At 46.3% G+C, this 25,082-nt stretch overlaps 9 protein-coding genes across 22 annotated transcripts; 7 read left to right on the top strand and 2 right to left on the bottom strand.

Annotated features, from left to right (window-relative positions):
* Positions 1-254: 254 nt before the first annotated feature.
* Paip1 (Poly(A) binding protein interacting protein 1) lies at positions 255-3,910 on the top strand. Of its 4 annotated transcripts, none has more exons than XM_017169332.3 (4): positions 255-350; positions 422-554; positions 832-1,778; positions 2,179-3,910. In XM_017169332.3, the coding sequence occupies exons 3-4, from the start codon at positions 861-863 to the stop codon at positions 3,016-3,018; spliced, it is 1,758 nt and encodes a 585-aa protein (XP_017024821.1). In that variant the 5' UTR covers positions 255-350; positions 422-554; positions 832-860; the 3' UTR covers positions 3,019-3,910. The 4 variants fall into 4 exon arrangements, with proteins under 4 accessions (XP_017024821.1, XP_070140017.1, XP_070140016.1 ...); XM_070283916.1 differs by lacking the exons at positions 255-350; positions 422-554 and adding an exon at positions 586-753 and having other exon boundaries at positions 832-1,463; positions 1,593-1,778; XM_070283915.1 differs by lacking the exons at positions 255-350; positions 422-554 and adding an exon at positions 586-753 and having other exon boundaries at positions 832-1,463; positions 1,590-1,778.
* Positions 3,911-4,210: 300 nt separating this feature from the next.
* Ehbp1 (Eps15 homology domain containing protein-binding protein 1) lies at positions 4,211-12,875 on the top strand. Of its 6 annotated transcripts, none has more exons than XM_041776794.2 (14): positions 4,211-4,431; positions 5,010-5,302; positions 6,299-6,506; positions 6,566-6,747; positions 6,814-7,013; positions 7,541-8,315; positions 8,372-8,574; positions 8,641-9,029; positions 9,211-9,303; positions 9,798-10,121; positions 10,183-10,900; positions 11,359-11,455; positions 11,522-11,710; positions 11,928-12,875. In XM_041776794.2, the coding sequence occupies exons 2-14, from the start codon at positions 5,199-5,201 to the stop codon at positions 12,007-12,009; spliced, it is 3,564 nt and encodes a 1,187-aa protein (XP_041632728.2). In that variant the 5' UTR covers positions 4,211-4,431; positions 5,010-5,198; the 3' UTR covers positions 12,010-12,875. The 6 variants fall into 6 exon arrangements, with proteins under 6 accessions (XP_041632728.2, XP_070140051.1, XP_070140053.1 ...); XM_070283950.1 differs by having other exon boundaries at positions 7,475-8,315; XM_017169182.3 differs by having other exon boundaries at positions 4,215-4,431; positions 10,183-10,303.
* A 358-nt stretch (positions 12,876-13,233) lies between these two features.
* On the bottom strand, positions 13,234-15,104 carry LOC108076375 (phosphatidylinositol 4,5-bisphosphate 5-phosphatase A). Of its 3 annotated transcripts, none has more exons than XM_017169186.3 (3): positions 14,041-15,104; positions 13,695-13,967; positions 13,234-13,620 (listed from the first exon to the last, which is right to left on the bottom strand). In XM_017169186.3, exons 1-3 carry the CDS (start codon positions 14,779-14,781, stop codon positions 13,591-13,593), a joined length of 1,044 nt encoding a protein of 347 aa, XP_017024675.1. In that variant the 5' UTR covers positions 14,782-15,104; the 3' UTR covers positions 13,234-13,590. The 3 variants fall into 3 exon arrangements, with proteins under 3 accessions (XP_017024675.1, XP_041632731.1, XP_017024674.1); XM_041776797.2 differs by having other exon boundaries at positions 13,234-13,528; XM_017169185.3 differs by having other exon boundaries at positions 13,234-13,967.
* Positions 15,105-15,337: 233 nt separating this feature from the next.
* Positions 15,338-17,304, top strand: NiPp1 (nuclear inhibitor of protein phosphatase 1). 2 transcript variants are annotated; one of them, XM_017169418.2, is made up of 6 exons: positions 15,338-15,459; positions 15,522-15,736; positions 15,800-16,014; positions 16,318-16,897; positions 16,959-17,082; positions 17,152-17,299. In XM_017169418.2, exons 1-5 carry the CDS (start codon positions 15,431-15,433, stop codon positions 17,078-17,080), a joined length of 1,161 nt encoding a protein of 386 aa, XP_017024907.1. In that variant the 5' UTR covers positions 15,338-15,430; the 3' UTR covers positions 17,081-17,082; positions 17,152-17,299. The 2 variants fall into 2 exon arrangements, with proteins under 2 accessions (XP_017024907.1, XP_017024906.1); XM_017169417.2 differs by having other exon boundaries at positions 16,959-17,304.
* On the bottom strand, positions 17,292-18,960 carry AsnRS-m (asparagine--tRNA ligase, mitochondrial). 2 transcript variants are annotated; one of them, XM_017169416.3, is made up of 3 exons: positions 18,774-18,960; positions 18,500-18,707; positions 17,292-18,439 (listed from the first exon to the last, which is right to left on the bottom strand). In XM_017169416.3, the coding sequence occupies exons 1-3, from the start codon at positions 18,861-18,863 to the stop codon at positions 17,355-17,357; spliced, it is 1,383 nt and encodes a 460-aa protein (XP_017024905.1). In that variant the 5' UTR covers positions 18,864-18,960; the 3' UTR covers positions 17,292-17,354. The 2 variants fall into 2 exon arrangements, with proteins under 2 accessions (XP_017024905.1, XP_070140667.1); XM_070284566.1 differs by having other exon boundaries at positions 18,505-18,960.
* A 6-nt stretch (positions 18,961-18,966) lies between these two features.
* Positions 18,967-20,686, top strand: ste24a (prenyl protease type I). Its single transcript, XM_017169456.3, has 2 exons — positions 18,967-19,139; positions 19,313-20,686. The coding sequence occupies exons 1-2, from the start codon at positions 19,047-19,049 to the stop codon at positions 20,573-20,575; spliced, it is 1,356 nt and encodes a 451-aa protein (XP_017024945.1). The 5' UTR covers positions 18,967-19,046; the 3' UTR covers positions 20,576-20,686.
* Positions 20,687-20,728: 42 nt separating this feature from the next.
* Positions 20,729-22,384, top strand: ste24b (ste24b prenyl protease type I). Its single transcript, XM_017169375.3, has 2 exons — positions 20,729-20,980; positions 21,042-22,384. The coding sequence occupies exons 1-2, from the start codon at positions 20,879-20,881 to the stop codon at positions 22,275-22,277; spliced, it is 1,338 nt and encodes a 445-aa protein (XP_017024864.1). The 5' UTR covers positions 20,729-20,878; the 3' UTR covers positions 22,278-22,384.
* Positions 22,385-22,395: 11 nt separating this feature from the next.
* On the top strand, positions 22,396-23,862 carry ste24c (ste24c prenyl protease type I). Its single transcript, XM_017169374.3, has 2 exons — positions 22,396-22,537; positions 22,597-23,862. Exons 1-2 carry the CDS (start codon positions 22,427-22,429, stop codon positions 23,860-23,862), a joined length of 1,377 nt encoding a protein of 458 aa, XP_017024863.1. The 5' UTR covers positions 22,396-22,426.
* Positions 23,863-23,905: 43 nt separating this feature from the next.
* On the top strand, positions 23,906-25,057 carry LOC108076489 (uncharacterized). 2 transcript variants are annotated; one of them, XM_017169379.3, is made up of 3 exons: positions 23,906-24,041; positions 24,229-24,687; positions 24,746-25,057. In XM_017169379.3, exons 1-3 carry the CDS (start codon positions 23,971-23,973, stop codon positions 24,963-24,965), a joined length of 750 nt encoding a protein of 249 aa, XP_017024868.1. In that variant the 5' UTR covers positions 23,906-23,970; the 3' UTR covers positions 24,966-25,057. The 2 variants fall into 2 exon arrangements, with proteins under 2 accessions (XP_017024868.1, XP_017024869.1); XM_017169380.3 differs by having other exon boundaries at positions 24,756-24,894.
* The last annotated feature ends 25 nt before the right edge of the window (positions 25,058-25,082 follow it).

Genomic DNA, 25,082 nt, shown 5'->3' with positions numbered 1-25,082 from the left:
AAAGGCGAAACCATTCGCCGCGAAAAACACCAAAGGAGAAAGCATTATACAGTGAGTATCGCCTATAACTACTTATTCCAAAAGCTACTAATAAAAATTCTTTGCAGCAGACTAAGTTATGTTAAAACATATTTTTTATTTTGGTAATCTGTAATTACTGCGAACCTGAGTTGTCATAGGCAATTTCTACTGTACTGATTTCGCAAAATCCAACAAGGTATTCGCCGCGAAAAAGAGCAGGCATTCTCCCTGCCGCCAGGTAATTTTCCGCTAGCCACTTGCGACCACACTGCACGGTGAAAAGGAAAAAGATTATTAATTTTAATACGTTTTCCCGCAGCAAATAATAGGTAATTATCAGCGAGCATTGGCGCTCGGTCGCGTCCCCTAATATAAAAACACCATCCCCCAAACTCTGCAGCCCGCGAAGTACGGCAGCACGAACAGAAGACGAACGCAGGCGAAAGTTGAAAAGAGTGACGACGCAAGCAAGCAACGACGAAGCAACAAAAAGAAAATCGGCGACGTATACGTTCAACTTCGACAGAATTAAGGTAGGCATTTTGAATTTCCCAGCTCTGCTGCTGGAGATTGACTTTTCAGTGAGTGTGAAAATCGCCAAGTGAATTTCGGCAACGAATTTAAAGGGAAAAGAAGGGAAAAAGTTGCGCGAGGAAAACAAAATGTCCGCGACCCTGGCGGCGGAGCTGGCGTCGGCGACGCTCGGCATCAGCGTGGAGCTGCAGCGAGAATGTGATTTAACCAACTTGACGCTAATCTAGCTTTCGTACCTTCTTTTTCGTTGTCGGCTAACCCCTCCCCCGTCCGCAGTGTTCGCCGAATCCAACGCCGCCACCGCAATGTCATGCCGCGCCCCCTTCCAGCCCGACGACCAGTATGAGCAGCTGCGCCGACCCAACGCTAGCGGCGGATCCGTGTCCGTGGCCGGTGTTATGCCGGCCGGAGCCGGTTTACCGCTAGATCAGCAGGCCCATCTATTCAACGATTACGGAGCCGCTGCAGCCGTCGCCGCCCAGGGCTATGCCCAGGCCCAGGACTACGCCGCTGGCCCGGCTGTAGCCGGCTATCAGCACCAGGTGCAGGCCCAAGGCCTTCCCGATCAGTTCAAGTTGTCGGCCTCGGCCTCTATTTTTGTGCCCCGAGGAGCTGGTCCGCCGCCGCAGCAGCAGCAGCAGCACCAGCCGCGCCATCAGCAATACCAGGGACAGGGCGGAGGAGCAGCCCCCTATGCACAGCAGCAGCGCTATATGAACGGCTATAAGCATCATCATCAGCAGCAGCAGCACCACCAGCATCAGCAGCACTACAACCATCACCACAATCAGCATCAGCAGAAGTTCAACAACGACATGCAGAAGCTATCGAATTCCGTGCAGAACCGCCTGCACCTCAACAACCAGCAGCAGGGCTCGGGCAACTACTACCAGCAGCAGCAGCAGCAGGTACACCAACAGAACACACACCACCACCACCAACAACAACACCAGCAGCAGCAACAGCCACACAACCAACACGCCAAGTTCCAACGGCATGCCCACTTGAATAACTCATTCCAACAAATCGCACAGCAGAATCACCACCACCACCAGCAGCACAGCCACCAGCAGCAGCAGTATTTCCAGAACCAACAGCAGCAGCAACAGCAGCCATCCACTTCGTCCGCAGCGGCCTCCTCGTCGTCCTCGAACTCATCGCAGCCAGACATGGCCACAATTGCATTGGAGTATCTCGATACAGTCATACATTGCCTTAACCAGGTGAGAAACATAATATAAACGCTTACAGGTGACGTTGCACATCTGAAAATCTCAAGAGTGTACCTTAGCAAAAGGGGGAGACTCTTATTTCATGTATTAAATATCAAATACCTAGTATTATATGTTTGCACAGCTGGATCTGGCAGCTTTTAAGGCTGGATACCGAAATTGGGGTCACAAACTTATATAAAGTACAAACATAACAAGAGTATTTCAAGTTCATCTATAAAATAATAAGAGATAAGGAAAAAATAGGGCCTTTTCTTTTTAGAAATATAATCTGTAATTTCTGTTTTTAATAGGCCAAACACAAAGAAGTTAAATATATTTTATTTCAAGTTTTTTAATAGTTTACTAATAAATTATATTAAATACATTTTAATGCTCTTCCCCCTCCTAGAATCCGGGCCAATTTGATACCATTGCTTCACGCTTCCTGACCATTTTCGACGGCATGGAGAACAACCAGTTCGTCCTCTCCATTGCCATGGAGGACATCTTTGAGAAGTCCATTGAGCAACCGAACTTCCGTTACATGGGCGCCAAGCTGTACAACCTGCTGCACATGCTCAACCCGAAACCGGACTCTCTGTTCCACACGTTGCTGAAGTGCAAGCTGGACTACCACCAGGAGGAGGTCACCAAGTACATGCGCTCCAATGAGCAGCAGAAGGTGCGCGAGACGGCCCTCTTCCTCGCCGAACTGTATATGCAGTTGCGCGGGGAGGACGACTCCCGTCTCCAGTTGATTGCGGTGAACATTGTCTACTCGCTGGGCAAGCTACTGCTGAGCGAGAGCAACGACAACGTTCGCTGCCTGTGCCAGACCCTCAAGCTGGCTGGCTACGATCTAACGGCCGACTGCCCGAAGGACATGCAGGAGATTATCACAGCTTTGCAGGCCATTGAGCTCAAGTCCCCGGGCAAATACGCCATGGCAGCCAGCGTGATTGCCTTGCAGCAGAACAACTGGGGCAGGAAGGTGTCCAATGCCTTGGGCGGCGACGAAGATACCGTGGCGGAGCCGCCGCGCCTCAGCGATGAGCCAGTGTTCTATGGGCCCGATGGCCGTGAACTGACCGCCGAGGAGACCGACTTTCTGGCCGCCGAAGATGATACCGGCAGCGATGGCGAGGATTTCGATGGAGATGGCGGCGAACTGGACCTGGATGCGGAGATGGACGAGGAGACAGAGCGCGCCTACAAGGAGTTCTGCAAGCAGGGCAAGCAGAAGACCTAGGCTGTGGACGACGGCGTCGACGACTGTTGTTGTGTAGCGCTAATGGTAACGGGGGCGTGGCAGGTGACACAGGATAGGGTAGGAGTTTCGATGCGATGAGATTAAATGGGAGAGAGATAAGAGAAAAGGAGAGAAGTTGAGGGAGAAGAGAAGAGAGACGAGTGTGGTGGGAGCATTTCCATACAAATTCTCGGTTGTAGAATCGATGATTGCAGTTGCTTGGTTCAGAACCAGTTGTGATTATCTTTTTAAATTATTGATAGCAAATTGTTTGTGATATCTTCGTGTTTCATGCACCACACACATCCATATACATATACAGCATATAATATGACATGTGTTTTTGACTATGTTCTGACGCTTTTTTGTGTGATACGCCCGTTTGTATCTGTATATCTCTAATAACTAACTAACTTTACTCTCTGCCAAGTTCATTCATCAGCTTTTGTCTTTATTTCTTTTTTGTATACTTTTGTCTAACATCTTCATTGATCAATTTTAGCAAGCCAAGCGCCAGGATTTTAACTTTCCCGTTTGTAAAGCAGCAATTTAAACAGCAATAAAAATAATTGTAGAACCCCACTGCCACGCCGATCCGAACCGCTCGCCCGCTTACACCCACAGACGGCAGACAGACGGACACGGAGCTGCACTCAAAGACTCGTACTCATATGCGCACCCACAAACACACTCATAGAACGGCAGATGAATAAAAAACAAAACCGCAAATTTCACATTCAATTAACAACATTCTCTTGATCATACCAATCGAAAAACGAAAAAATAAGAAAACAAACAGCAGCCACGCCTAATTTTTAAATAATTGTAATTAATGTTAACGAAAACCATGATTTAATTATAAATAAAATTTATCGAATTGCGTTTAAAACAAGTTCCAGTTAAAGGACTTTATTTTATTTTTAAAATTTACTCTTAGTTGGGTTAAATTTGAAGCAGATATGATTTTAAATATTATAATAAAAATTATGTTTTTTTTTCTAGATTTTGCTAGAATTTTATGCAATGCTGGCTGCCATTATTTTATTTCCCTAGGGAGATAATACAAATTTATATAGTTAATTTAAAATACCAAGTATTTAAAGCTTTTCACAAAACGGTCTCACTGCAAAACAAAATCGATTATACGTAGTCGATAACAAAAACATAGTATTTGTGTTTTTAGTGTGACCAACGGGCACCTTCGTTTTTGGTGAATTTTTAGTAATAATGATGAGTTTTATTCAAGAAGTTAGTTAGTTTACTCGCGCTGTAATGTGATAAAAAACGTCGGACAAAGGCTGGCTCGCAGTGAATTCAATGCGCAAATGAACGGCGAAAAGTGTCTGGGGCGCAAAGACCTTGAAACGAAATTGGAGACCAAAACAAAAGTGACGTCATGATGGTGCTATTTATGTATGTACATAAGTTTTGCTAAATATTCGCCAGTGAGCGAGGCAGAGACACAAACACACGCACGCGGACATTAATAGACAAAAACAAAATGCTAGCAATGGGCTGTAATGCTCGCGAGTATAAATAATACTTGAGAGGCGAAATCAGGGAAATCAAGAAAGGCGACAAAGAAAGCAGTGACAACTAAAGGTCACCAGCCAGGCAGCGTAAAAGGCAAAACAAATACCAATACAAAGGAAGAACGAATTGCGTGCGCGCGGGTGTGTGTGTGTGTATGTGTATGTGCGTGCGTATTTTTTTGGTAATATTTTGCAGACAACAAAAAAGAAAAGTGAATTTAACTCAATAAAAAGAAATATTTATAAACCGTAAATAGAATGTGTTCCAAAGAATTCACTCTTGGTTTCGTTGAAAACACTTCAACCTGTCAGTTCACTTGCAATCGCACTTGATTTGTGCATCGCTTGCATTTTGTGTTTTCTTTTTCCGACTTGTGAATGAACCTTGCAATGACCCAGAAATATGTATTTTCTAAAGCATACAGCCAGGCGCTTATATAGTCTCCCGATCAATTGCAGAAGAACAAGAGCTGACGACGGCACACGCAGAATGATTTAAGTCACCAAAAATCGGAGGAGAACAGAAACACTCAACGACAACGACTAGGACCGGAACGGGTCTAATTTTTATACAAACCCCAAAAAAATAGATATACAGAAAAGCCGTAATCACAGAGCCACCTGCGACGATCATCCGCACCCGCTACAATGGCCAGTGTCTGGAAGAGATTGCAGCGCAACTTTAAGCGGGCGGCCAAATTCCAGTTCACCGCCTCGTACCACGATCTGCATCTGGAAACCACCGCCAAGTGGTAAGTAGCACTGCCGGCTGCTCCACATTAAAGTGGATTAATGCGTCCGCCAGGGAGGGAATCCGGTGAACTCGAGGGGGGCGGCGGCATTACTGGGTGGGGGTTGGGTTTAAGTGCTTTTCAATTGGAACACGAACTAGTCAGTCGGCGACTGAAGGGGTTAGATTTTCCGTTGGCTTTCTATCACTGATTAAATAGAAAAGATACATTTAACGAATTTTGTGGGAATTTCGATAAGGGTTTCCTGAGTTATAGACTGTTAAAGTAAGCAATAATGATAAGACTGTGTTTACAAATCATATTTTGTCTTCATATGCACTGAAATAAGAGTTTACCAGGTCTTAATTGTAAAAATGTTCTTAGTTTGTTTTATCGAGCGTACACCGTATTTTTCGTAATAATAATAACAGGCTTAATAGGTAGTTATTAGGGCCAACTATTCCCCATTTCTTGGCTATTTTTCTTGGTGATTACTACGCTAAACTTTTGATTCAATCAATAGATTACCTAATAACTATTTATTAAAACAAACTCGAATGATTATAGACATTTTCTCTGTATACCAAAGCAATTTCTCGTGTTTCCCCAAGTACTTACTATACATTTCATGCTTTCAAACCAATCAATTTCGCCAATTGAAAGGGTTGTCAGCTAGAGCATACAAATGTCTCCTAGAAAATATACATATCGATTTCCCCTTTTATTTTCCATATCTTAAACTGATAAGTTTATTTACGAGTTGACCTCCTCTTCCTGTTGACATGAAATGTTTAACCCAGACTCTTCAGTTTAATAAACATTCGTCACATATGTATATATATATGCTTTTATCAACTGAAAGGCCCCCACATATATCATTGTGCCTCATCCGGTCCTCAGAAATTGTTATTCATGGTCTTTTAAGCATACATTTAAATGCAATTTTAATAATGTTCTCTGTAAGAGTTAAAAATCCCCTTCAGACTATAAATAATAATCACAATTGTTTGTTTCCAGGCGACCGTCGAACCTCTCGATAGTATGGACACGAAGATCTAGAAGAGTGGCCAGTGCTCCGTTGCCATGGGAGCCGGATATGATGAATCCATTGGTGGGAAATATATCCTGGCCTGTGCCCGACAATCATACCATATCGGTAACCCTGTTCAAGGATCCCCGCACACACGAGCTGGAGGACAAGGACTGGACGTTTGTCATCGAAGATGTAAGTGCTCTTAGCATCCGAATGGATATTCTTTACCAGATGATCCTATCGTTGCCCAGGTTACCCCTATGGGTAAGAAACGTGTGCTGGCCAATGCCAGTATCAATATGAGAAAGTATGCCAGCATAGAATCCACTCAGCAGAGCTTTACATTGAGTTTAAAGCCCGTTTCGAAGAAGATTACAGCTGCCAGCTTGGAACTCACGATAAGCTGTGTATTTTTAAGGGAGGGCAAGGCAACGTGAGTATATTCACTTTAATAAAATTTCTTAAAATATGTTATATGACTGTGTAAATCCCTTTCCAGAGATGAGGACATGCAGAGCGTTGTCTCCATGATGTCCGTAAATAACAACTGTGATGTGGCGCCCTTGGACGACTTGGAGGATATTCCAGACTTGGAGAATTTTAGTGAAATTACAGACAATTTTTATGACTTTACCCAGCAATTGGACCAGATGACAACGAGCCTCAATGGCTGCATTGATGTGGCCACCCCCCTAAGTGGTAAGACAGCTTCCTGTTCACTTCTTCACTTGTTTTATGTACTAAATTCGATGTATCTGTATCTGTTAGTATGTAAAAATGGACTAGAGCGTATATATATTAGGTATATCAAGTGCTTGGCATAACTACAAGGGACTTGTAGCCCACACACTATCCCTTTTGGTAATGAAAAGCACTCTGGTTAAGTATGTATGTTGAAACCTCAGTAAATACTATAGATCTCAAAAAACATGATCTGCATGATCTTATTAGATTAGCTCTATGAATATATTTTGTACAGACATTTCTCTTTGGACTCAAAACAACAAACAATATATTGTTTCTTTCTATCTATATCCCATCAACATCACGTATCTTGAATGATTTCCTGCCACTTGTAACTTGTGCGTAAACTGTAACATTGTACATTTTCCTTTTTCTTTTTCTTGTTTTGTTTTTCGTTTCATTCGTTCGTTATGTAGTACCTTCGTTATCTGAAGACCCCACTCCCTTGGCCGAGTCCTTTAATCAATTGCATTTTGAACTAGACGGCGATGGCGAACGGGGAGCCACGAACAAGTTAGACTTGCCCACCACAACAGCAGCAGCATCCGGTGGTTCTAGCGGGGCCAGTGGTAGCGCTGACGAGTCCCTGAAAACTCCCAACGGAGTGCAGGCTGTGGATAGCACGCCCATCAAGTCGCCGGGCGAGGCGAAGCAGCAGAAACAGACCCCTGGCGAGGGCTTGGGTTTGAAGACAAACGAGGCCTTTGCCAAGCTACTCACCTCAACACCGCTGGAACCCAAAGTCAGCAAGGATGAACCGAAGCAAATGAAGAAGAGGGCTTTGTACTTTACCGAAAAGGAAGATAAGAACGAGTTCAAAGAGGAAACTCGCAAGGAGGAGACTACCAAGAGTCTGGGGAACAACAGCACGGTGACAAAGGAGGATACCATGGAGAAGAGCAATACTCCGTCTGTGGTGACTCCCAAGCGGCCTGAGCTTCAACCTTTGAACTTGAAGAAGAGCTACGAACTCTCGCCAATTCCTGTAGTCGCACCTGCACCCGCACCCGCGCCCGCTCCCGCTCCCGTGATAAACGATTCAATGCGATCACAGACCGGAGCTAATGCCTCAAACAACAGCCTGAAACCGGTGGAGAAGATTGTGCTGAAGGAGAACACGCCCGGCCAGGATCTGCTGGAATGGTGCAAGGAAGTAACCAAAGACTATCCCAATGTTAAGGTCACCAATCTGACAACTAGCTGGCGCAACGGCATGGCCTTCTGCGCTATTATTCATCACTTTGTGCCGGAGCTAATGTGAGTGAATCAAATTTGTTTTGTAAGCTTTTGCTAATTACTCTCCCTATTTGCAGTGACATGTCCAAACTGAGTGCCCACGAGGTGGTTGGCAATTGTCGGATTGCCTTCGATGCGGCAGAATCCCTTGGTATTCCTCGTGTGATTGAACCTAGGGACATGAATCTGCTGACAGTGCCCGACAAGCTGGCCGTAATGACCTATTTGCATCAGTTGAGGGCGCATTTCACAGGCAAACAGCTGCAAATTGAACAAATAGGTACGAAAAAAACAAGAGAGAGAGTCTATATTTTTCACACAAGCTAACTATCTGTTTTGCATTCAGGCTCCACGGCTGACGAGTCTAGCTATGTGATTGGCAACTACAAGTCTGATAACTTGTCGCAGAGTCGCTTGAACTTCTCGCACCTGAAGACACAGCTGCTGCATCAGAACTCCTTTGACGATGAGATTAACGGGCTGAACAAATCGGATCAGTTGTCGCCGACCAGCAAAAAGGATGTAAAGAATCTGATTCTTTACAACTCGAAGAACATTTTGGACAAGGTGCTGTCGCCCGCCAAGGATAAGAATTCGATCAATGCCTCGCAGCATGCCAACCAGTCGTCGGTGCAAACGCCGCCGCCGCCGCAGGAGGAACCCTTTGATGATGTCCCACCAACGGGTGGCAAGGAGAACAGCTCTCTATCCGTCCTAGATGCCCAGGCGGCCAGTGTGAGTAGAAAGCCAAGGGTGAGCCCTTGTAAACTTGTTACGTTGCAGTTTTCCATTGAGTTGCTGCTTTGCCATTATCCTTAGCTTACACTTTGCAGTTGATTTCCTTGAAGCTCTCTTCAGTTTGTACATATTTTAGTTTATTTCGTTTTTTGCTTTACCTTTTTGGTTTGTTTTGTAGCGAATTGTAACGCGCCACAAGCTGATGAGCGAAAAAGCCAAGCTGCTGAGAGAAAAGTTAAAGCTTTGCAATAATCCCAGCGATGCGAACGAAGTAAGTAGCTTAATGCCAGCCAAAGTCACAGTTTTCTGGACGCAGATCAGCTTAACTTGAGCATGTTATTGTTTTCTATTTGTTTTATTGTTGCTTAAGTATACAAATATTTCGGCGGGTAACTAGGCTATCAGTGATTGTTCTTTTTGTACCAAAGAATTTTAAGTAAATTAAGGGGGAGGTAGTTAAGGTTAATACGGACCATAAAAAACTATAAGAAACTAGTAAATTCGTATAAAAACATTCTTAAGTAATTAAATCTTTTGTTTAGTTCCTCATTTACAGGGATTTTAGTTTCTTTGTTTTGATATTATTTACTTGATTCCATCTGTTGCTTACCGTATCGATTTCTTTTAAACGATCCCTGGCAGTTTCTAAGAAACACGCACTCTATTGTTCTTTTCCATTTGTATACTTTTGTAATGTAAAAGTTGGTATATAAAAGTTGCCAAGTATAAAGTCAATCAGTTGTAAAGATGATTTCTCTCACGCAGGAGGAGCGACAGCAAAGGCTGCGGGAACAGGCTCGTCGCCTGATCCTGGAGACGCGTGTTAAGAGTGGCGGCGGCTCCATTGAGAGTCCCACCAGCCCCACCAAGCCCAAGCGGTTTAATTTCTCGCCGGAGCGGACCATTTCGCCGATCCACAATGGAGCCGATGAGTTCTTTGCGGAGCACGGAAAGAAGCTGGAGGCCAAGGAACAGCCGGGCAGTCCTAGTCATAGGTTAAGTGATCCCAAGGGCCTGGGTGTCAAGGGCAGTCCCCTGCAGTCCTTTAACGCGATCGTAGACCGCATCTCACCAAAGAACGAAAAGAGGGTGAGCTGGGATACATTTGCTTCCTGCTAAATAGACACTTAATCTCTGCGTTTCCTGGCAGGGCGACAAGCTGTCCTACATCGAGTCGGAGCTGGAGGCCTTGGAGCGGGAACAGGAAGCAATTGACCAGAAGGCCAGCAGTCTGGAGGCCAAGCTGCGCGCCGTGATGGGCGGCAATCCAAGTAATAATCGTCGCAGTAGAGGCGGCGGCAATCCGTTCCTTAGGCTAATCCGAAATAGTATTGGTGGTGGTGATGTGATACGAATCAAGCTGCTCGACTCGGACGACGAGAGTCTGTTTGGTGGTGGTGGTGGTGAAGGTGCCGGTAGTGGTGGCGGTGGCAGCGAGGACGACGACGATGACGAGGCCACGTCCAGCGACAGTGTCAGCAACTCTGGCGATGAATTGCACATTGCGCGACTGCGTTCTCGCCACCGCCCGCGACCCCGACCCCGCTCCCAGTCGTGTTTTGTGAATGTGAACAAGGGCCATGGCCATCCATCGAACATGACCGCGCCCATTGCTCATCTGCGCCCGCATCATGTGCATCATGTTGTGCCCTATACCCACATGCTAGATAGTTCCCCGTCGGCGGTCTCCTCGCAGCAGTCCTCCTGTGATAACCTGCCCGTGTGCAGCGACGATGATGATGTCCTGGCATTGGCGGCCACCGGTCAAGCGGCCTCCCAGCGGCGGCAGCAGGATCGCCACCGGCGACGCCGTCACCGGCAGGATCGGCGGCGCTCCTCCCGTTTATGTCACAGTCCAGCTCATGGTGGTAAAGTGCGGCCCATCCCCACATGCTTGAATCATTGAGCTACTCTACCCAATCGCTTCTGCCGAGCACTGCCACGCCTTGCCGTTTGAGGCTGCTAGATCAACCAACCGACCGCCCGCCTGCCTGCCTGTCCGCCCGCTCAACCGCATCCACTCGCTCTCATTCCTCGTGCCGTTTGTTTGTTATATTTAATGTCTGTGTTTGCTTGTTAATATCTTGGCCGGTGTGTGTCTAACTTCGTTCCTGGACTTGTCTCTAACTGTCCCCGGATAATGCTCACTAATCGCACAGAGTCGTCCACACTGTGCGGCAGCTTTTGAAACCGCCAAAGGACGCAGCCTTCGTAGACTATAAGCTAAACACTACTTAATTTAAGCTTAGTAATTCACAGAATCAAACAGAATAAGCATGGTTGCTGCTAGATTATATTAACAAGCGATACATAAACCCATTCACAGAGACCGAGGAAACGGAGGAGCAACTCCTATCGCAATGGTTCACGCTGGTCAATAAGAAGAACGCACTCCTACGCCGGCAAATGCAGCTGAACATTCTGTAAGTAGTCTTTCTTATTACCTTTACTATATGTTTAGGGTCATATCTGGTTTTTGGGTTTCTTAGCGAGCAAGAGAAAGACCTGGAGCGAAAGCACACTATGCTGAATCAGGAGCTGAGGGCAGCGCAATCCGTGGAGGACTGGCGCAAGACGGAGGTGCAGCGCGAAAAGGAGCGGCTGCTGCTTGAGGAGCTAATGACGATTGTCGACAAAAGGGACCAGTTGGTACAGCATCTGCACAACCAGGAGATAGCGTAAGTCGTCAATATAAAAATCATAAAAATTCGTAATATAAAATTCATCCCGGAAATGGATAGATGAACAAGGATTCCCAGGATATTGTCCATTTTATTCCAAGTTGATTCTAAGTGCTTAATTTTTTCATTCAACAATTTTTCCCATAACTAAGAATAATAATAATCTGATAATAATCCTCCATACCTAACTAAATCCTTTAATTTTTACTTCCAGGATCGAGGACGATCAAGAAATAGCCAGGGAACTGGAACAGGTCGACATCAGTGGCGGCAAAGACAAATGTGTTCTTCAATAGAAATCGAAATTAACCAAAACCTGACTGGAGATTATACTTACAAACACACACACACTCACTTATCTATGTAACTAGTTAGATAACAACTATGTATGTTCGTGGTCGCGTGGTTTTTGTGGTTCAGTGTCGCTTATGCAATAGTTATATCCAACGACAACACATTACTTGGACCACTCTCGGTATGGTTTAAAAGAAAAACAACAAAGAACACTGTGAAACAAAAGAGTAAAAAGGTAAATTGCTTTTGTATTTAAGCAAAGAAAATTCAAAAAACAAATAAGAACAAAACGTCCGTTAGTAAACTAAGTAAAAAAAAACCAATAACAGGGACAGTTTATGACAACCATCAGATATTGCAAATTTTTTCTAGTTAATTTTGTGTAAATTCAGTTCGTTTCTTGTTTTTGTGTTTTTGTGCCATGTCGAAAATAAATCCTGAGCCCAACATCTGACGACAGAAAGGAATTGTGGAGGCAATTTAACGATAGTTTGTACTTTTAGCATTTATCCCACACCCCCCCACACACACACAGTACTAGAAAACGCTTCATCCAAAAATACACATACTATATATATATATATATTTATGATCCTACCTTTTTGTGCAAAAGAGAACCTATCTTACCATTCTTAATTTAGTCTCTTACGTACGATGTTTGCTCTAAGTTAAGACAAAGCGCTTTAATCATATAATTTAAAGGTGGCTTATATACTTATACAAATAAACAAATTTTAATTTACTTTTGCCCCCGGCGAATGTATAAAGAACTGTTCAAAACCCAAGAGAAACCCCTAGCTAATAAAGCAAAAACAATGCTGATCAAAATCGAAAGCGTTGAATGAATAAACCCAACAATAATTGTGAATCAACGTCTTATCTGTTGTTTGGTTTTTGTGGGGGCTCTTCTGAGAATTAATGATTGTTAATCATAAATAAACATTTCCCTTTGATCTCTGGTTTCTTTGTTTGGTTTTAAGTGGAACACTGAGATTGCGCTCTTTCTTTCTACCAGGGATTGCAAATACAACTTATAAGTAAACATTTAAAATACAAATTATACAAGATAAGAAATTATATTAGCGAAAAGTCTAACTCGGAAACCGTAATAATTTTCTTTAATGATAATAGAAAAAATAATAAATTGAATTGCATTTATGAAAAACCCCATAAATAAGACCTGTTTTGGGAACCCCCTTCATTGATGAACATAAAATGAGTCACAGTTTGCTTCGAGGTCTAATCATTTATTTATTCGATCAACAGGTTTACTTCAAAGTCTCAAAAAATTAATTTGTCTAATACAAACATGATAATCAACTTTAAAAGAATCTCTTCTTAATTGACTGAGAATATACATACATATTATGATATATATTTTTAGGTACTTTATAAGATACTTGGATCACTTGAGAATTGCTTTTCTTGATTGCTTAATTAGCTGAGATTCCATCACATTGTACTTGATATTATTTACGTGTCACCTTTGCTCCTTCGACCACAACGTTTCTTATATTTACTCTACATTGGAATAGAAATCAATTACTATTTTAAAATTAAATGACGTCACGAGGGCGGCGGCTCTACCACTGCTCTAGTTCAGCGTTATAAAACTACAAAAGAAGCGAAATCAAAGTTGAAAATACGGCACAACTACAAGCACAATAAAAGCAAATGTAAAACTAACACTGGGAGCAGAGGTCCCCGGGGAAGCGGCCCCATGGGTCATGTCGTGCAGCTCCTCGTCGGTGTAGGTCTGATTGGATGTCTCAACCTTGTAGCTGAACGTCGCCGATACGGGTCTGTGGTCAGAGAGCGTGTAGTCCGTATGGGACTGATAAGACAGCTGGGTGGCGCTCAGGGTAACGCCCGGATAAACGTTATTCTGCACGCGATGCAGGATCCTATCGCACCAGGCCGGTCGTCGCTTCAAGTCGTAATCATTGGTGCCCTCGACGAACTGCAATTAATGATATTTATGAGTACTTTAGACAAGGGGCATCGAGTTCCCTTTTATTTCTTCAGATAATAACCTTGAAAGTGGGCGCAAAGTTGGGCTGCTGCTCCTCCAGCAGGCTAAAGGCGTTGCCCTTTTCCCTTAGCAGGTTCAGTTGGTCCAGCTTGAGCAGATCAGCGTACCGCATGTTCTCCACATCCGTGCGCACATCCCAGGCCGACATGTCGCCAGAGAGACGGAAATTGAGATCGCCAAACCAGAAGACAAAGTCGTGATCGAAGATCCGGGGATAACCCTGGGCGTGGTACTTGTGATTGTCCACTATCTGGTGATAGTCCTCGATGCGCTCCTTCAGCTTGTCATCGTGGGCCGCCAGGTGGGAACAGACAAAGACGGCTCCGGTGCCATACAGCGACAGCCGGATGCTCACCGCGCCCTTGTTGCCCCACAAACCGCCCAGTCCCGTGCGCGTGGCCTCCGTCTCGATGTTTTTCATATGCGGAACGTGCTTGTGATGGGCAAACATAGTTATGAGGATGCCCTGCAGCTGTTTGGCCTCCACCTTGACGAACTGGTGTTCCTGCAGGGCGCCAGCGATCTTCAGTACCCACGGATCGTCCTGGAAAATGTTTAGCACCTGCTTGGTGCTCACTTCCTGCATGCCAATCACGTAGATGTCGGGCAGTTGGTTGTCCGGACAGGTGGTCGTTCCATTCAGGGCCAGCAGAGAGTTCAATTGCTGCTCCCGCGGAGAGTGGGTGCCCACATTCCAGGTCAGAAGGAAGATGCACAGATCTGCGATCACAGTAGTAGCCATTTTCGCAATGGCTAATTATCTATGATTAATGCTCCGGATCACAAGGCACGACAATAACGATGAGTTCACGGGCATCCAAAACAGGTTTTCAACCTGGCAGCATCCAATGACACGGAGAAGAGCCTTTCACACACTACTTTCATTTATGTAAACAGCGGATGTGTCAGCATTAGACTAATTAATTGGATTAAAACTGGTGGTTTGCGGAATTATTTTTAGAATTGTCAGCCGTTCGTTATTTCTGTGTTTTTGTTACGTTTCGTTTCGTTTTGTTGTTTTATTTCCGTTGCGTCCGCCCAGTGTGCCTGTGGCGCGACCTTTAAATATTACCCAACAATGTGACCATAGAAGCAAAGAAAAGATATCTTACAAAAATCAAAGTAGTGAAATAATGTTTAAAATAATAATAATTAAACATTTATAAATCATATTATTACAATTATTTTTTGATTAATTTAACAAACAGTTTAATAAATTAATTAAAATACAAATATAATAATATTTAGCAAAGTTACAAACCCTGGGATATTGGCATTGCCAGCCCTGTGTAATTTTTTGTGATGTGTGCACACTGGTTCTAGGATTTGCATGAAAATAAACAAAATTAGTTTTAATATTTTTTACGTGCCGTTCAAGCCCAATTTAAGGAATGGCCAACAGCTACGACATACCCAGTTGGTGGGTAAACTAGAGAGCTATCTTTTTCGCCCACACACTCAGCAATGGTTGCTCTTTTTTAGGGCCGGCAAACCGCCCACTGGTCTGCACTTGGATGTCCTGAAGGATGAGAAATTAGTCCAGAAACTGATGGTGGATGAGAAAAGATGCTATTTATTCGGACGCAACAGCCAGATGAACGACTTCTGCATAGACCACGCCTCCTGCTCGCGCGTCCATGCGGCCTTCGTCTACCACAAGCACCTAAACATAGCCTACCTCGTAGATCTTGGATCCAGTATGTAGTGGAGGAAGGAGATTAATCTCCCTAAGGATTAACACGTTTATTGTGTTCCTTCAGCTCATGGCACCTTTATTGGCACGTTGCGGCTGGAGGCCCACAAGCCCACGCAGCTGCAAATCAACAGCACCTTCCACTTTGGAGCCTCCACCAGGAACTATATACTCAGGGAGCGGCCCTCGGGACACCATAGTAACATTATGGAGGACCTCCCGCTTAGCGAGACCAGCGATGGAGCTCTTCTTGGCTTGCCCGAGAGCCAAACCGAACTGGATGTAAGTTGAAGATGTCTAAAAGTAAGATTGTTTCAAAGAAAATAATTATAAGAGCTCAGGTATTTGTTGGGTAAGGCTATAGTAAGGTAAAGTTGGAGTGTAGGCAAGAGAACGCTTTACTTTATATTCATTGTAGAAGAAATTCTCTTTCCAAAGAGGGAAACAGTTACAATTACTCGCTACCTTAAAAACCTCTCGCTACTTTAGCTACAGGTTCAATCTATTCTTGTTATTTTCATTATTTTTCAAATAGCTCTCGACTTTCAGCGCTTTGTAAACTAATAAACCACTTAATCGCCTCAGAATCTCACCGAGTACAATACAGCTCACAACCGACGCATCTCAATGCTGGGAATTGATGACGACACCAATATGCGCAAGCAAAATGCCTTGAAACAGGGTCGTCGCAGTCGAAATGTCACGTTCAACGACGAGGAAATCATCATCAATCCGGAGGATGTGGATCCTAATGTGGGGCGCTTTAGGAATCTGGTGCAGACGACTGTGGTGCCGGCCAAACGGGCTCGCTTTGATGTCAACCACATGGGCATCCATTCGGGTAGCAGCCTGGCTAGTGCCAATGCCGCCCACGTGCACCAGCTGTTCCAGCAGAGTCTGGCGGACATGAAGCACCAACACCAGCACAACAGGGAAATGCCCCCACCCCATACGGTACCCCATTCTCCAACTAATTCCCTGTACCAAGGCATACCAGCTGAGGCGCATGGAAAGGGTGAACTGGAGCCCATTTCACCGTTGAGCATTGGCTCCAAGTTGGGTCTGCTGCTGCCAAATCCTGCGCCCGAGGTGCTTCCCATCTTCGATGAGGCGCTGGAGCCGACTTCCTCGCTGGCCCAGAAGTTGGCCGTGGCCAATGCAAATGGTAAGGTTTTTAGGAGCTGAAAGCTTGGAATGATTTACCTAATATCTGCGTTCCCTTTCAGTGCGACGCTATGTGGAGGACCCGCACGACTCCAGTGGCGAAGGCGATGCTTTGTGTCCACAGAAAAAGAAATACGCCAAGGAGGCTTGGCCTGGCCGCAAACCCATGCTCGGGCAGCTGTAAAGGTTTCTCATTTAGTTTGGCCATAATTAAGTTCATAGAAAAGTAACAAATTATCAAAGATCCTATTTCAGATTTCATAAGAGTCTTGTATGACTAGGCATCCTCTTGAGCAGTGGTCGGCGGAGCCCTTATTCCGCTTCACTCTGACCACTTTGGGATTTTTCCCACCTCCACAATGTTTCTTCTAACCACTGCTCTAAAGTAACACACATTTATTACAAATTTATTATTTTGTTTTAATAATAAAAGCGACTTTTTTGCAACCTTTAACAACTCACATTTTGCAGCTGTGCGGATATCTGGGAAAAGGTATCACGTCTCGGATGTTCTTAACGCCCGTGACCAGCTGCAGATAACGTTCGAAGCCCATGCCAAAGCCCCCGGTGGGAACTCCTCCGTATTTTCGCAGGTCCACATACCAGGATAGATTCTTTGGCAGCTGTGGATGGGATCTCAACATCTCGGCATCACTTTCGCGCAGGCTTCCGCCACAAAGTTCGCCAACTGACGGCATCAGGAGATCCAGGGCATGGACTACGCTGGGGTTGGAGCGGGAAACTTTCATGTAGAAGGGCTTCTGCTGCGTGGGCCAATCCACGACGAAAACGGGGGCAGCACAGTGGGAGACGAGAAACAGTTCTTGGTCCTTGGAGAAACCCTCTGTCAGACTAATGGGAGTCTTTAGGCTATCTTTATTGTCCTGCAGCACTTTGAGGGCTTCGTCGTAGCTCATTATTATCCAGGGAACTTGCAGCCAAGCTAGATCCGAGGTGGTGTTGGCGTTACGCTGACAAAAATGAAGATCCTCCGAGCTTGTTTCCAGCAATCTATTCGTGATGGACTTTATCAGCTGCTCAATGAACCGTGCCAGCTTCTCCAACTCCTCCAGATGGGCCAGTTCCGCTTCAAACATGTAAAATTCGGCTAAATGCAAGGGCGATTTGGAGTTCTCCGCTCGAAAGGCAGGCGCAAAAGTGTATGTGTTACCCAGGCCATAGGACATGGCCTCCAGGTGCAGCTGACCAGAGACGCTGAGGAAGACCTTGTCATCAAAGTAGCTCTGCTCCGCCGGCACATTTGGCCTTTCCATCTGCTTGAGCAAAGCTGCAGAGTCGGGTTGAACGCGGAACACCTCGCCTGCTCCCTCGCAGTCATTGGTGGTCAACAGCGGGGTATTGATCTGCACGAAATCCAACTCATCCATGTAATCATGGATGGCTTTCTGGGCCTTGTGCCGAACCCTCAACTGAGCGGCGATGTAACTGACGCGAGATCGAAGATGCAGATGCTCGCGGACGTACTCCGGTGGGTGCTTCTGCTTGGGGCTGAAGGGATAGCCCTCCTGCAGGTGTCCATCAGCTGGGGAGAATAATATTTGCAAGATTTATAATATTGCTCCCAAATATCATTCATAGTTACCCAACATTTCCACGCGATCGGCGTGCAACTCAAAGCTTCCATTCGGAGCCACTTGGATTTGGCCCGCCGCCGAGATGACGCTGCCCGGCGCCAGATGCTGGTTCTCCGGAGTCCGCGGCACCACCACCTGGAACCTGTTGCTCGTGGATCCATCGCTAATGTCCAGAAATGTGTTGTTCTTCAGCCGGCGCACGTTCTGGATCCATCCCTTGTTGGATAACAGTTCCCCTCCATTTAGAAAACCAATCGGAATCTACTGAGTTATGGCGCCTACCTGCAGGCTTAGAGAGTCACCTGGCTTGTGGGACTTTGTAATGTGGGCAATGCGTTTAGAGCTGCTGTAAAATCGCCTTAAAATAAGCATTTTTAGTCTAAACTTAAATAATTAGTATGACCCTTTTTGAAAACATTGAAATCGATAGAATTAAGGGTTACCACCATTTTAAAATCATCGATTGGTTCGATTGCCACAACTAGTAACATCTCTAGCATCCGTCATCGTCATAGTAAAATTTGTTTTATTAGTTTTAATGAAATAACCTGAAACATGATGGAATTGGACGCAGAAACGGTGCTTTTTAGCATTTTGGCTTTGGTTGTAATCGAGAATGCGCTGGAAATCTACATATCGCTGCGTCAGGTGGGTTTTCAGAACTGTCTGCGTCGTTTGCCGGCATGTGCGAGCGGGACGGAGACACGTAGGTGGCGAGCACTTTTTATCAAAGGGAAATGATAAATTTAGAGTTCGCCAATGTTAATTGGCATTTAATTTAATGGCGTCCCTTCCCCCCGTATCTCCCTCTCTGTCGGCAGGTGAAAGTCTATCGCAGTGCACTGAAGGTGCCGGCGGAGCTGACGTCACACATGGGCGAGGAGACGTTCCACAAGGCGCGCAAATATGGTTTGGATCAGGAGAACTTTGGGATCTTCAAGGCGGCGGTCATGGACGTGGGCCTGTTTTGCATGGAACTGTACATTGGACTGATTGCCTTGATCTGGCAGCTGTCGGTAGAGGTGGTGGAGCATTTAAATTGGGATTCCAAGAACGAGATCATTGTGAGCTGCGTTTTCGTGCTGATCTCGAACGTGCTGAGCACGTTCAAGGGGCTTCCCTTCAAGATTTACAAGACATTTGTGCTGGAGGAGACACACGGCTTCAATAAGCAGACGGCGCGCTTCTTTGCCTGGGATCAGCTGAAGGGCTTCCTTGTCACCCAGGTCCTTATGATTCCCATCACGGCCGCAATCATCTTTATTGTACAGCGCGGTGGCGACAACTTCTTCATCTGGCTGTGGATATTCACCGGCATCATTTCGCTTGTCCTGCTCACTGTGTATCCGATTTTCATTGCTCCCCTATTCGACAAGTATACGCCGCTGGAGAAGGGCCCCTTGAGGCAGTCCATTGAGGATCTGGCCGCCTCGCTGAAGTTCCCGCTCACCAAGCTCTTTGTGGTGGAAGGATCGAAGCGCTCATCGCACAGTAATGCCTACTTTTACGGACTCTGGAACTCCAAGAGGATCGTGCTCTTCGACACTCTGCTGCTCAACAAGGGCAAAGCCGACGACACTGATCTCTCCGACGATGAGAAGGGCAAGGGCTGCACGGACGAGGAGGTGCTGGCCGTTTTAGGTCACGAGCTGGGCCACTGGAAACTTGGTCATGTGACCAAAAACATAATCATCATGCAGGTCCACTTGTTCCTGATGTTCTTGGTCTTCGGCAATGTATTCAAGTATCCTCCTTTCTACGTGGCCGTGGGATTCGCACCCGGCACTCGCCCCATTTTGGTGGGCTTGCTGGTTGTCTTCACCTACGTTATGGCCCCCTACAATGCCATCATGAACTTTGCCCTGACGATCTTGTCGCGTCGGTTTGAGTATCAGGCCGATGAGTTTGCCTTCAAGCTGGGCTTTGCTGAGCAGTTGGGCCGGGCACTCATCAAACTGAACGTGGACAACTTGGGCTTTCCCGTCTACGACTGGCTGTATTCCACCTGGAACCATTCGCATCCCACTCTGCTCCAGCGGCTGAATCGCCTGAAAGAGCTTGACGAAAGCAAGAAATTGAATTAGGAACGCTTACATCACTACTAAGACCAAAGTTTACACTGTTCCCTTTTATTTTACTTCAAAAAATAAAATCGGGGGACTTAACTCTCAATAAAAACAAAATATTTCAGTGTTTGTAAGACCGTTTTTAAACGTTTATGGGGTGAATAAGTGACTTGGGATGGCTTCAACAACGTCATCGGTTTAAAAACATATTAACAGGTAGTTTGGAATCCATCAATCAGAATCTTGTTTGGTTCTGGTTGGCTTTCAAAATTATAAAAAAAGTATGCCGTATTTGTTAAGCGATAGCCAGAGGAACCCATAATGGCTGCATACTTCTGGGATGATCCCATAATAGTGCTCTACCTTATGATAGCTGTCCTGGTGCTGGACAATTTCTGGGCCGTGTATCTGCTGCTGCGCGAGGTAAGCCGATCCGAAGGCCGGGCACCTGGAATACACAACTCTCTCCCTCCGTCTGTCGCAGCTTAATGTCGCCTACAAAGTAGATAAGGTTCCAGACGTGATCCAGCCGTTTTTGCCGCAGGAGCTCTACGACAGGATGCGTATCTACAAGATACACAAGGGCTGGCTCACGATTGTGAACGCACTGATTACTGTGGTCCTGCTGGGTGTGCTGGAGCTCTACTTTGGTTTCTACGCCTGGCTGTGGGGTGTGGCTGCAAAGTGTGCCCTGGGCGAATGGATGAAGCACGAGGCCTGCGTCTCCGTGATCTTTGTGGTGATGCTAAGTTTTTACCTCTGGCTAAAGAACCTGCCGGCCGTGTTGTACGACAAGATCTGTATAAGAAAATTGCAGCAGAGGCCAAAGCCACCGTGGCTGGTCAGACTCTGCCAATTCACATTCGAACTTATCCTGGGACTGATTTTCACCATTCTAATGGTGGTGGCGCTGGTCTTCACGTTCATAGGCTTGGGGCTGTACGCTCCGCTGGCTCTGTACATCCAAATGGTAGTCATTACGGTCACGTTAATCCTTCTGATACCGATTTTCATCGATCCGTTCATGGGCCGGCGTGTGCAGCTGGAAAATGGAGCTCTTCGCTCGGCACTGGAGGCGCTAACAAGACGTGCCGGTTTCCCCATGCGACAGGTTCACATCATCCGAGTTCACGATCCAAATGCGGGCAGCAATGCTTTTTTCTATGGCAGCTGTTGCCTCAAGAGGATCGTGATCTTCGATACCCTGTTGCTGAACAAAGGCCAAAGAGATTTATCGAATCTGGAGCCCGAGGAGGTCGGCAAAGGGCTGTCGGACACCCAGGTAACCGCTGTGGTGGCTCACGAACTGGGTCACTGGAGGCACGGCCACTTTTACAAGGCCCTCGTAACGTTCCAGCTGCACCTGGCACTTACCATCTTGCTGTTTGCCTTGGTTTTTCCCCGCGGACCCATCTACCAGGCTGTGGGATTCGAACCGGACTTGCAGCCCATCATCGTGGGATTCCTAATCATCTTCGGTTTCGTAATGACGCCCTACATGACCTTGATCAACTTCGGTATGCTGAGCATGACCCGCTGCTTCGAGTACCAAGCGGATAGGTATGCCTTCGGACTGGGATACGGACCGGATCTGCGCCTGGCGCTGCTCAAGCTGTATGCGGATAACCTGGCGTTTCCCGTATCGGACCGCTGTTACTCCCAGTGGCATCACACCCACCCCACCATGCTGGAGCGCCTGGATCGGCTCAGCAGCCTCTAAAGACTGTGAGTAGTTCGGCTCCCTTCTCTCCGTTTTCGAACATGGTTGGCTCTGGTCGAAAAGTACCTGTATCGCCTATAAAATATATAAACATTTTTTGAACACTACGGACTGCTCTTCTTGTTTGAGGGGGAACATGCTAAGTTTTAATGGCATTCTACGACACTTGGCCGAAGGTAGACCCTCTGATTATACTAATCATTCTGTGTCTGATCGTGGTAGTTGACCGCGTTTGGGAGATGATAATTACCAAGAGACAGGTAAGCTAGGAGGACACCCTCAATGAACCGATCACTGGAATCTCTCTCTTTGATTGCAGCAACTGGTGTGCATGAATGCGGTGATGGTGCCGGAGGAGCTACGGGGCGTCATTCCCCCGGAGATATATTATCGGGCGCGCATCTATGAGCTGCACAAAACGGAGCTGGTGATCTGGAAGCATTTTATTGATTTGATCATCACACTGCTCGAGCTGTGCCTGGGCTTCTATCCCTTCCTCTGGGGCCTGGCCGCCATGACGCTGAAGCCACTCACCTCAGCGGAGATCTGGGTGAGCCTGATCTTCGTCTTCTATCTGACCATCTACATCTGTCTGCGGTTCCTGCCCGTGCTCATCTACGACAAGTGTCTGCTGGAGTTGCGCTATGGCCTAGCGGGCAGATTTCCGTGGTACCTCTACCTATGCGTGGGCATTCTGGCCATTATCCTAAGCCAGCTCATTCTGCTCCCTGTGACGGCGGCCATCGTGTTTAGCGTTCAGATACTTGGATTCTTCTTTTTCCTATGGTTCTGGCTCTTCTGGGCCGTGTTTACCCTGCTGATGGTCTTCTTCCTACCCTACTGCTGCATTCCGTGCATCGGAAGGCAGGTAGTCCTCCCAGAGGGCACTGCTCTTCACGCGGAGGTGAAGCGCGTCTGCGATTGGGTTGGCTTCCCCATGAACCGGGTGTTCATCATCCGGACCAGGTCGATGCAGTACAGCAATGCCTACTTCTATGGGAGCTGCTGCCTAAAGAGGATCGTGATCTTTGATACCCTGCTTCTGAACAAAGGAAAGGACCCGAGTGAGCTGGCTCCATATGAGGTAGGCCGAGGTCTGACCAACGTCCAGGTGGCGGGCGTGGTGTGCCACGAGCTGGGCCACTGGAAGCACGGCCACTTCTACAAGGCCACGATAATAATGAAGCTGCACTTCTTGATCACCATGGCTCTCTTCGGATTGTTTTTCCATTGTCCTCAGCTGTACGAGGCGGTGGGCTTTGAAGCCGGACTCTGTCCCATCATCGTTGGCTTCATCATAGTCCTGAGATTCGCCCTTACTCCGTACCTCACCCTGGCCAATGTGCTGATGCTGTGGAATCTACGGCGCTTTGAGTACGCTGCCGATCGCTTTGCCCACCGCATGGGATACTCCATCCAGCTAAGGATGGCCCTGGTCAAGATATATGCGGATCACATGAGCTTCCCGGTGTACGACAAATGCTACGCCGTGTGGCATCACACACATCCCACGATCCTCGAAAGATTGGAATATCAGCAGAAGCTGGATGCAAGGGCCATTCGGGACTTGCAGAGGAACGCTTAGCACCCTGGAGTCACACTAAACACTCAGTAGTCCGCGACAGTTGCGTCGTTATTTGATTTTTGTCCATATTTCTGTCAGTTTCTCGATATTTCCTGTCAAATTGCCCGTATGACTAGCACACAAATTGCCACGACCTGCTGCAGGCCTATTACCAAATTGGTGGTCAGCATCGGCAGCGGGTGAGTTAAGAATGTCCCTTTGAAGCGTTTTTTTAAGTGATCCCTCTTTTATACTCAGTCTCGGTTAGGCTTTGACTTCAATAAAATTGTAATTGTAGGTCAGAAATGGCATCTATTTTTTATTTTCTATGATTTTATTAAAGTAAAAATAGAATGATTCCATTTTTTACAACTCATCATCCCTCAGCGAGACCCATATTATTTATGCAGATGACTCTGCTCGCTCTTTCTGCACGAACCCCTCCTGGTGTACCTTTCGTGGTGGATTAATGGATCTCAGCTTGAGGAGTGAACCCGCAGGCAAAGATTATTTCAAGGAAACCACGGCCTTCTTGGAGAGACATTTCGGAAGAAAGCCGACTGTGAGGGCCTCCCAGGCCAGCCAGCAGCGCCTTGTGTCGTTGCAGTTGAATGCCTTGGAGGCTCACAGTGATGGTAATGTAGAGGAGGAGGAGAAGAAGGAGCGGATCATCTGGCACAGCTGGCTCTTGGAGGAAGTGGAACTACCGCCCAGCCAAAGTGCGGCGGTTATAGAGTGGATAGCTCCCAGGACAGAATCTCTAAAGATTTCCCATCGTTCCTGGCACTTGCAGAACTGCATGGCCTGGCGCCTGATTGTAAGCCACAAGAATGAACTGGCCAAGTGGTAAGTGGATGCTACCATGATTCCTTTACGTTTAAATTATATAATTAATCCCCTTAAGCTACTGCCAGCGCATCAAACGATTCATGGACAAGGTCAACACTCTTGTCGACCTGGAAATGGAGCTGGATGAGTCCGCTGCGAATCTTACATCTCAGGTTCCCAGGTTGACCGAGAATGTATTGACCGCCACCGATGTGCTGAAGAAGCTGAACGAGCTTCTGGACCTCCAGGAGAAACGCAACCGACGTTACAAGCGCCAGTTGAAAGGCGAAATTTGAATGAATGCTCGCGATGGGTGTGCTGACCCCTTGATTTTTGCATAGATTGTATTTATTTATTATTAAAACATTTCTGTTGTATTCTCATAGTATTTAGACATGTATCCATATAGATAT

This window comes from Drosophila kikkawai, chromosome 2R, assembly GCF_030179895.1.
Source record: "Drosophila kikkawai strain 14028-0561.14 chromosome 2R, DkikHiC1v2, whole genome shotgun sequence".
Lineage (NCBI taxonomy): Eukaryota > Metazoa > Arthropoda > Insecta > Diptera > Drosophilidae > Drosophila > Drosophila kikkawai.
This window is presented reverse-complemented; position numbering and strand designations above follow the sequence as displayed.